Source organism: Salvia hispanica, chromosome 6, assembly GCF_029641045.1.
Source record: "Salvia hispanica isolate PSC_SH4W2 chromosome 6, Shi_PSC_v1, whole genome shotgun sequence".
Lineage (NCBI taxonomy): Eukaryota > Viridiplantae > Streptophyta > Magnoliopsida > Lamiales > Lamiaceae > Salvia > Salvia hispanica.
Genome location: NC_142697.1, coordinates 41,909,122 through 41,919,521, shown reverse-complemented (window position 1 = coordinate 41,919,521; position 10,400 = coordinate 41,909,122). Strand labels below are relative to the sequence as shown.

General features: G+C 36.7%; 1 protein-coding gene across 1 annotated transcript; it reads left to right on the top strand.

Moving 5' to 3' along the window:
* Positions 1 to 1,804: 1,804 nt before the first annotated feature.
* LOC125207997 (structural maintenance of chromosomes protein 4-like) lies at positions 1,805 to 10,249 on the top strand. Its single transcript, XM_048107536.2, has 28 exons — positions 1,805 to 2,157; positions 2,284 to 2,373; positions 2,464 to 2,565; positions 2,648 to 2,824; positions 2,917 to 3,047; positions 3,261 to 3,339; positions 3,432 to 3,589; positions 3,676 to 3,751; positions 3,856 to 3,984; positions 4,077 to 4,221; positions 4,854 to 4,984; positions 5,378 to 5,530; positions 5,618 to 5,807; positions 6,193 to 6,326; positions 6,609 to 6,767; positions 7,025 to 7,330; positions 7,420 to 7,596; positions 7,884 to 7,967; positions 8,060 to 8,269; positions 8,369 to 8,458; positions 8,555 to 8,676; positions 8,820 to 8,975; positions 9,068 to 9,175; positions 9,265 to 9,325; positions 9,414 to 9,548; positions 9,656 to 9,743; positions 9,841 to 9,913; positions 10,007 to 10,249. The coding sequence occupies exons 1-28, from the start codon at positions 2,002 to 2,004 to the stop codon at positions 10,128 to 10,130; spliced, it is 3,744 nt and encodes a 1,247-aa protein (XP_047963493.1). The 5' UTR covers positions 1,805 to 2,001; the 3' UTR covers positions 10,131 to 10,249.
* The last annotated feature ends 151 nt before the right edge of the window (positions 10,250 to 10,400 follow it).

The window sequence follows — 10,400 nt, the reverse complement described above, 5'->3', positions numbered from 1 at the left end:
TATATATGTTAATTTTATAATAAAATGTAAGTGAAATAGATTAATAAGTCGTGGGCATCTGGTAGCGGCAAAGCGGGCAATAGTGGCTCTTCCGCAGCCACTTCTTAATGCACCCGCGGTGAAACACATGCGAACACGGCATCCTCAACGCCACACCAAGCTCTTCCAAGCAAATCGAACAACACCTCTCCTCCTCCGCCACGTCGCACTCCTCCAGCATCCGTATCTCCTCCTCCGCCGCAGGAACCATGCCACTGCTGCCGTCGTCGTCGTCGCTCCTCTCCCCGTGAACGTAAAAGTACCTGGTAGACACAACCATGTCGAATTCCAATTGGACGTACTTGGGCAATGGTTGCACCGGGGATAAAACCCCGAGCAGGCGCTCCCACGCCAGCAAGATCGCGTGCCTGCGCTCGTAGGCGCGGAGGCTGTCGCCTATGGCTGCTCCCACTGCCTCTCGCACGTCGTCGAACGAGATGTGATCTCGGGCGACGATGAGGGCCGTGGTGGCGCTGCGGTGCGTGGAAGGGAGAGGGAGATGGCGATGGCCGGTTTCGGAGTTTATGAGGTAGTTGGCGTATTCTTTGTTGAGGGAAAGGTTGAATTTGATTTGGAGGTGAGGGAATATTGTGGGGCGGGCTGCCTTTTGGGTTATGGAGTAATTGGTGTGGTAATAGTATTCAGGATCCATGCTTGGTGATGCAACAGATCAATGGAATTTTTTGTGAGGCACAAAGGTTTAAAGCATTTATTTATAATGTGAGGAATTGTGAATCCAACTCCAATCAGGAAAGTAAGTAATTATCTCTACATCACCACTACTTAACTAATTTAATTACTTTCCTTTTAGATTTTTTGTGAACTTGTGTTATTTACTCGGTTTATTATTATTTTCAGATTTTTGGATTCTGTTTTTTTGTCGAATAATTCTTTTTAAACTTTTGGCTTTAATTACTTTAAAAATATTTGTCCTCTTATTTTATGCTATTTAAATATTTTGATAAGGTTTACCCATTTTTTAAAAAATTTAGTATATCGCAATTTTTTTAAAAAAAGATAAGAAATCAAAGCATATTAAAACTCACAATCGGAAAACTGATTTCGTAACATATAAGCTTATTAGCACCAACTACTTTTAGAATTCTGACAACTTTATATTCATAAATCGTAATCCCTATTTGTGTAAATGAAACTTGACACCATTATATTCACTACAAAAACTATGAACAAATATGTTGTATTAGTAATAATAGTGATTTCATTAAAATTTCAAAACACACCACCACAATTAATAACTCAATTTGTCTGATAATAAGAGTTACTATTTATTTTTAACACAGAGTTTTAATCAATATTGAATTCAACTTTTATAACAAAATATGTTTCACTTATTAAAGTGAAATGTGGCTTCCATATCAGCAGGCAAAAGGAATATAGTACTACCATGCACATATTCAACTAAAACTTACTCCCTCCATTCCAATGAGTAATGTGTAGTAGTATCTTTTTTATTAGCACGTCTCAAACTAAGTGATAGTTTTGATTTTTGGCAAAAAATTCTCTTATTTTCTTATTATTCCATTGTCATTCTTTCCCAGATTAACCCACAAAATATCATTTTTTCAATTCAGAAATACTATGAAATACTGTATATTTGCAAAATAATTAGGTCCATTATTTCCAAAGGTCACATGGGCCATTATTTACGATATAAGAACTATGGCCCAATATACTTAATCAACACAAAACTGGCCCAATTATCATTTGTAACGAAGATTTCACATTCCCGCCCAAATATTTCCACTGGTTTGAAATTCCACTCACCCCTTCTCTTCAATCTTCATCGCTTCTTCTACTGAATTCGGACACTCTCACACAAGTTTCCACAATTGCTTTGTTAACGGCCGTGCGAAGTGCAGAAGTGCTCACTGCTGAGTAGAGATCACGGACTCCAGTTGACGAAACATAATATACCTCACTTTTGTGGCTGAATATCTATCAATGGGGATAGATATGGAATCGACGACCACCGCCGCCGACTCCGTTCCCGAGCCAACTCGGAAGGCGACTCCACCTCCTAGGCTATTTATCCAGGAGATGGTGATGAAGAATTTCAAATCATATGCGGGCGAACAGCGCGTTGGCCCCTTTCACAAGGTTAGGGTTTCGTTTTTGTTGAAATTCTTTCAATTTTTGCTAACATTGTTGCTGGAGATAAGTGAAGTACGAGATTTCAGTTGTGTTTCTGCGCAATTCGTTGAGAGTGCTGTTTTTTATGTGCAGAATTTCTCCGCTGTAGTCGGTCCTAATGGAAGTGGGAAGAGCAACGTCATAGATGCGATGCTTTTTGTGTTTGGGAAGAGAGCTAAACAGGTGGATTTCTGAACTACTGGATTTATTTTTGAAAGCTGAAATACTGCATTTTGCGTAGTTATTTTAAATTTCGGTGTATGCAACATGCAGATGAGGCTAAATAAAGTTTCGGAGCTTATTCACAACTCTACAAATCACCAGAATTTGGAAAGTGCTGGTGTATCAGTTCACTTTCAGGAGATTATTGATTTGGTATAGCCTCTTTTGGGAGTTGTATTTTATTTCTGAAGGTGGTGCTTCAGGTTCTGTGGTACTGACTTTTACTTGCTTGTAGGATGATGGGAATTATGAAGTTGTCTCCGGAAGTGATTTCATAATTACACGTGTTGCATTTCGGGATAACTCCTCTAAGTATTATATCAACGACAGAGCAAGTAATTTCACAGAGGTGACCAAATTCTTAAGAGGGAAAGGTGTTGATTTGGATAACAACCGATTTCTGATTCTTCAGGTTCACACTTCACAATCTTTTAAGCTTATTCCTGCATATTCGGCATCCCCAAGTTTGTTATGTCACTAGTTGAGTGCTCTGTTTTTCGTCAGGGTGAGGTGGAACAAATATCACTTATGAAGCCAAAGGCACAGGGGCCTCATGATGAAGGATTTCTAGAGTATCTTGAGGATATTATTGGAACTAACAAATATGTAGAAAAGATTGATGAATCATTTAAGGAGTAAGTTATCAATTGCATCACGAAGAGTTGCTTGCTGTTTTCTTGCATACTATTTTTGCAGGCGCTTGTTAATTTTCAAAATTATTCATGTAATTTTGTGTTGCCACTCAGCAAAAGGTTTCTAATGTAGATGCGCTGACTGTTTTGTTAGCTAAAGTTCACATAAACAGTTTTCAACAATTTGTTTGTTAATATTTTGTTTCAACTCTTTAGGCTGGAAGCACTTAATGAAAAGAGAACTAGTGTGGTTCAAATGGTGAAGTTGGCTGAGAAAGAAACAGAGAGCCTGGAGGTGTGATTTTAATGTAAATTTTGTATACTTCTATTGATTCATGTATGTAGTTAGGGAATTTTCACATTATTATTAATGGCTCAATTTACCAGGGTGTCAAGAATGAAGCAGAAGAATACATGCTTAAAGAGCTGTCACTGTTGAAATGGCAAGAGAAAGCTACCAAGTTGGCTTCTGAAAATAATATCACTGAAATAGCAGATATTCAGGCAGCTATTTCTAGCCTAGAGGCAAATGTAAAGTCTGAAAGGTGATATTCTTCTCATGAGTTTAAACTTTAAACTCTTTGATACACTTTTTGACTTCTCCTGAAAGATATTTGTCCATGTTTTACAGGAATAAAATACAAGAAAATACCAAAACATTGAAAGAACTTGAAGCTTTGCATGTGAAGTACATGAAGAGACAAGAGGTTTAACTTTTAGCATTCTTTACACCATCATTTGTGGATGTTCTTGTTCATTTAAGCGTATGCCAAACCTTAGTTTAATATTTCATCATTTTTGGAAATTTCAGGAACTGGATAATGATCTCCGGCGCTCAAGAAATGATATAAAGGAATTTGAAAGGCAGAACCTGAAAGATCGAGAAGATTATGACCACTTGAAGAAAAAGATAAAAAAGCTGAATGACAAACTCGAAAGGGTATGAGAAACAATAGCACATGTTATGTATGGCATTTTTCTTACTTCACATATTGTTTGTATCTGACCAAATATTTCCTGAGTTTTCCTTAGGATGTGACCAAAATTGCAGACCTTACTAAAGAGTGCGAGGACTCTGTGATTGAGATTCCTAAGCTTGAGGAACAAATTTGTCAGTTGCAGAAACAGTTAGTGAACGAGGAGAAGATCTTGGAAGAAATAGAAGAAACTTCTAAAGGTGGCTCCTTCAACTTTTTGGTGTATTCTATAACTGGGAACTCGGAATGCTATATGGTGTATCATTCTTTCTCCGGGTGTTCGTCCTCATGTTTATATAATTTCATGGACTTTCTGTTGATCAATATATTTATTACTCCATTTATTTCTCACTGCCTAATAGATACATATGAACATGAAAAAACATGTGTGATTGTACACACATGCTTATCCTTGACAGCACTATGCAGGCTAACTGCTTATATTTAATACAACCTTAGGAACTTCTATTTGTCTTTTCTAAAGGCATTCATAATTCAGTGCAGCAAATTAATTTACTTCATGATTTCTATATGAGCATGGAATGCATCTATGAATTCACAGGCTTATGAAATAAGTTTATTAAGTACATCGCCATGCAATCTGCTTTTTTTCCAAGAAAAGGGCTTGTTTACCTTAATGGCATTATCACATCTTTTCTTTCTCCTTTTTTTTCGAATTTTTGCTTTTTGATTTTTTAAGTTTCCATTTTCTGAAGTAAGATCATATGAAAAAGTGATTGTTAATCTCATCTTTATATTCTCTTCTCTATTCCTTTTAGGTTCAGACTTGTTATCGGTGTTTAATAATTCTTATTTGGTCCTTTTCAAACAGCTGAAACCGAAGTTTTCCGTAGTGAGCTTGCTGATGTTCGTACTGAACTAGAACCCTGGGAAAAGCAAATGATTGATTGCAGAGGAAAACTTGAAGTTGCTTCTGCTGAAAAAGATCTCTTGAATAAAAAGGTGAGGCTGGTGATAAGGGCTGTCATTGCAATGTTTGTTAGTAGTAGGTATTTGCTGTATTTTTCTTTTTCTCCTCTATAATTTATGAAAATTGAACGTAGGCATCTTTTAGTGTGTCTGCTGCAATCACGTTTTTATATTGTTTTTGTGAATTTATTACTTGTCAATATGTGCATCGTTAAATACTATGATTTGCAGGGTAGTGAGGACTGCATATTTAGGGATGTCTCAACTATAGTGCATTGTTGGATTTGTTGTCTAAGTTAATTCTGCTGATCCCTATCCTGTCTTGATATTCCATGCTAAAAACAAATCTAAAAGGTATCCGTTTTTGGACCTTGGTAGCTAAGTTTCTTTGTTGATAATTGCTGATGATTAGTATCTGTATTACAGCATGAAGCTGGTTGTGCTGCATATGAAGATGCAAAGAAGAAGATAGTTGAAATTAATGCAACAATTGAGACAAAAACTTCAGCTGTTAAAGATATTGAAAATGAGCTAGTGAAGAAGAAATCTGAAGCATCTGAAGCTCGTAAAGTGGAGCAAGTAAGCTATTATAATGTTAACTTTCCTTTGATATTTTTTTTGTAATTCCTAGTTTTAAAAATCGGGGTGCTGATTGGGAAATTGCAGGCTTTGCTTGAAGAACAACACAAGTTAGTTCTTCTAGAACAGGCTGCTAGACAAAGGGTTGCTGAGCTTTCATCTACTATGGAGTCTGAAAGGAACCAAAATTCTGTTTTAAAAGCAATAATTCACGCTAAGGAAGCTAATATTATACCGGGAATATATGGCCGAATGGGAGATCTAGGGGCCATTGATGGTGAATACACATCCATTCTTTATGTTTTGCAGTATTTTAGTCTGAACTTGAATGTGACTAAATTTGACTGTGTCGGAGAACAACAAGGTTTTTATATTTTCTACGGTAAACTTGTTCCATGAACTGTCTGTTGTTTATGGTGTGCCTGCTATGGTTAATTGCTCATTTCTAGACTAGGATTATCTGTGTGAAAATGGAAAATGGAGTCTTAGTTTACATCTGAGTTCCCAGAAATGAATATATAGTGTGAACCTGAAGTGCCATATAAAACTAATGTATAATGCATGTAACGTATTTAGTAGTACTAATTATTTTTGGATCATATTCAGTGATATTCAGTTGTGTCTTGTTGATACTTTTCTGATCATTCATAACTTTTCTGCAGCAAAATATGATGTTGCTATATCAACTGCATGTGCTGGACTTGATTATATTGTTGTGGAGAAAACTTCTGCAGCCCAAGCATGCGTCGAGCTGCTGCGTAGCCAAAACCTTGGTGTTGCTACATTCATGATTCTGGTAGATAATTTTGTCCGCTTAGCTATTTTAACATCATTTGTATCAGGTGTAAGAGTCACGTGTTCTCTCAATATGTACTAATTAAGCAAAAAAATCATTTGAGACACATTTTTGTTGATGCTTTCTCATAACCTCTTCAGATATAGATAGTCTTCGTATAGTTTACATTTGTCCAGTTTACTAGATGAAAGAGCTTGATTTTTATTGCCAAGAATAATTTTGTAAAGAATATGGAGAAATTCTTTTTCTGAAACTCGAATTTACATTCATTGTTCTTTGCAGGAAAAGCAAACCAATCATCTACCTAGGTTAAGGGAGAAAGTTGTCACACCAGAGGGTGTTCCTCGCTTATTTGATCTCATCAAGGTTCAGGATGAGAGGATGAAACTTGCTTTTTTTGCAGCACTGGGGAACACCATTGTAGCTAAAGATATTGATCAGGTAGGCCTCATGCTGTTTTTCTTGTTAAATTTATTAAAGAAATGAAAATTAGCATCCATTCACTAATTTTGCATAAAAAATGTTGAAATATTTTTCATTTTCTCCATGTTACTGGTATCTGATTATGCTTGCAGATATCCTGCACTGCACTTTCCAAAATATTTCCATGTCACAAACACCTTTGTTTCCAACATACAGTATTAATTTATATCTTAAATCACTGGTTTCTTTCTTCTATGTTTATCCTGACATTACAGGCCACTCGAATCGCTTATGGTGGAAGGAATGGATCCTGGCGTGTCGTCACACTTGATGGTGCTCTTTTTGAAAAATCTGGTACAATGACTGGTGGAGGGAATCGGCCAAGTGGTGGCAAAATGGGGACCTCTATTCGTGCTAGTGTGTCTGGAGAGGCTGTGGCAACTGCTGAAAAGGAGCTATCAGATTTGGCTGAAAGGCTAAATAATATTAGGAACAGAATATCTGATGCTATTAGGAGTTACAGAGATTCAGAAAATGCGATTTCACCCTTGGAGATGAATTTAACAAAAACCTGGAAGGAGGTAGCTCAACAGCGTTAGATTGTTGGTTATATATTGTTCATATGCATATCAAGGATCATTAATCACATCAACTATACTTGACTTGACAGATAGAGAGTCTAAAGCTATTACTTGGAGATCTAGAAAAACAGCTGTCTTCACTGAAGGCAGGATCACAGGCATCAAAGGCAGAGCTGGCTAAGCTGCAAGAACTTGAACACATCATTTCCGAAGAAGAGAAAGAAATGAACAGGCTTCTCAAAGGTTCAGAACAACTAAAAAACAAGGTAACTGTATCACAAAATCTCTATGCCAATCTATCAGCTACATGATCCTGAAAAAGTTGCATGAAAAATATAAAATGCCTTGTACACCTGTTACTTCCTTTGTCCTTTTACAATTTGCTTTCTGAAAAAGCACAACTGAGATTTTCTCATTTAAAGGTAAGGATCTTAATCGTATGTGAGATTTCAAAGTTTGTTGCTACTGCAAGAGGATTAGTTCCATTTGCAAACTGAGGCTTAAAACTGAGCAAGGAAGTTATCATCTCATGTATACTTTTCCATTTTTGCAGGCTTTGGAGCTCCAGAACAAAATAGAAAATGCTGGAGGGGAAAGGCTGAAAAAGCAGAAAGCTAAAGTTAGCAAGATTCAGTCTGTAAGTAAAAGTCAATAATGCTGAACAGAACTTGAACACGTTACATTTCCTGATTTTGGCATTTTTACTTTTTTCATCCCACCAATTTTTAGGATATTGATAAAAACAGCACTAAGATCAACCGCGACAAAGTCCAGATTGAAACTGGCCAGAAGACAATTGAAAAATTGACAAAGGGGATTGAAGAGTCCAAAGTTGAGAAGGAAAGGCTATTGGGCGAAAAGGAGAAATTACATACCGCATCCAAGGAAACTGAAGAAAAAGCTATAAAAGTTATGGAGGATTCTGTTAAGATACAGGAGGCAAGCATTCATTTTTCTGTACATCAAATTTCTACTTATATTGTAATTTAAGCCAAATTGTAAGCAACTTGTTTAAGTTACTGGTGGTTGTGTTTGCAGGTAATTAATGAGCATAAGGAAGTTCTGGACCAAGCAAAATCAGACTATGAAAACCTTAAGAAAGTCATGGATACCTTACGAACATCTCAGGTCTGGTTTACTAGTTTCTTCTTCTTTATTTCGTTCTTAACTTGTAACTCTTTGTTAGCATCAACTATCTATTTAATCCAATAATATATGACACAGGTTGATGCTGAATACAAGCTACAAGATAAGAGGAAAGCATGCAAGGAGCTAGAAATTAAGGGGAAAGCTTACATGAAAAGGCTTGATGATCTTGAAATATCTATATCAAAGCACCTGGATCAGTAAGTGTTTGGTCTTGGTTAAAGTATCACAGTTTTCTTAATGATACCGTAACATCGCTATGTCTTCCTATTTGATTTTTCTATGTTTCAGAATTTCTGTATTTCATAAGCTGCTGGTTTTGGTAACCTTCTAAATTGAGCAGGATTCAGAAAGATTTGGTGGATCCGGTGAAGCTAGAGGTAGTTCTGACAGATGCAACTCTTGCTCAAACAAGTGACCTTAAGCAGGGTCTTGAGAAGGTGGCGCTCCTTGAAGCTCAATTGAAGGACATGAACCCAAACCTTGACTCAATCTCAGAGTATGCATTAACATTTTGGGGATCATAAGTTTAGAAAGGTGTATAGCTCTTTTTTATGTTTCTGAGCTTTTACTCTATTTTCTGTGATGAAGGTATCGGAAGAAAGTTAGTTTGTATAATGAGAGAGTTGCAGATCTTAATTTGGTCACTCAACAACGTGATGACATAAAGAAGCAATATGATGAATGGAGGAAGAAGAGGTGGGTAATTGATGGAAAAATTGAAAGTAATAATTCCTTATTATCATCCTCAGTTCTTTTAAACATTTTGCCATGTTTAACATGTTCAGGTTAGATGAATTCATGGCTGGTTTTAACACAATTTCGTTGAAACTAAAAGAAATGTATCAGGTTAAATACAATCTCTGTTCAATTCTCATTGCTTGATATGATTAGTCATTTGTTTAATTTCTTTTTCATTGTGATGCTGCCTTTGCAGATGATAACACTGGGAGGGGATGCTGAACTCGAGTTAGTGGACTCCTTAGATCCATTCTCAGAAGGTGTCGTCTTCAGTGTCAGACCACCGAAAAAGAGCTGGAAGAACATTGCCAACTTATCAGGAGGCGAAAAGGTACTTTTTCGACTACAACACACACACCTCTGACAATTTCTTGATTCCGCAGCAACATTTACTCACACACTAAAGCTTCTAATTGACTTCTTATGATGATATATCAGACCCTCAGCTCACTAGCCCTAGTATTTGCCCTCCACCATTACAAACCAACCCCACTTTACGTGATGGATGAGATCGATGCTGCTCTAGGTACACCTACCAGAAATTTTCTCAGTCATTTTCCCCCTTTTAAAACCCCGTCATCGCTTTTTAACAGCATCCCCACAAACTTCAATCTCTATGACAGATTTCAAGAACGTATCTATCGTGGGGCATTATGTTAAGGATCGTACAAAGGATGCACAATTCATCATCATAAGGTTGTGGTTGTAAATAAATTCGTGCTCCATTTTCGATTATGTTATGTAGTATGTAAATTTTTGTACTCACATAATTTTGTTTTCTACATGCAGCCTACGTAATAATATGTTCGAGTTGGCTGATCGACTTGTTGGAATATACAAAACCGATAATTGCACAAAGAGCATCACCATCAATCCTGAGAGCTTTGTTGTTTGTAAACAACAGCCTTCTTAAGATTCTCTGCAAAATCTGTCTTTTGCTTAAGTATTTCTGGAGAAATACTAATAGTAGTATGTAATTATAGAGACATTCACATACGAAACTCATTATATCTAATATTCATATTTTGACAACCATCTGTGGAACTGGAATGGTTTCGAATCAAAATCAAAATTTCCACAAATTTTGATGGATTGATTTCATTTCCACCATCCTTGGAATTGGAATCGCTACCTTATGGAGAATCTAATACTTAGTCGGTTAGTCCTGCTACATTGAGTTCCC

Excerpts from the sequence above, each read along its gene's own strand:
- LOC125207997 (XM_048107536.2), top strand. The coding sequence starts at position 2,002 with ATGGGGATAGATATGGAATCGACGACCACCGCCGCCGACTCCGTTCCC. Across the intron at positions 2,566-2,647 it reads TTCAGGAGATTATTGATTTG|GATGATGGGAATTATGAAGT; the intron begins GTATAGCCTCTT and ends ACTTGCTTGTAG. Across the intron at positions 8,270-8,368 it reads ATTCTGTTAAGATACAGGAG|GTAATTAATGAGCATAAGGA; the intron begins GCAAGCATTCAT and ends TTGTGTTTGCAG.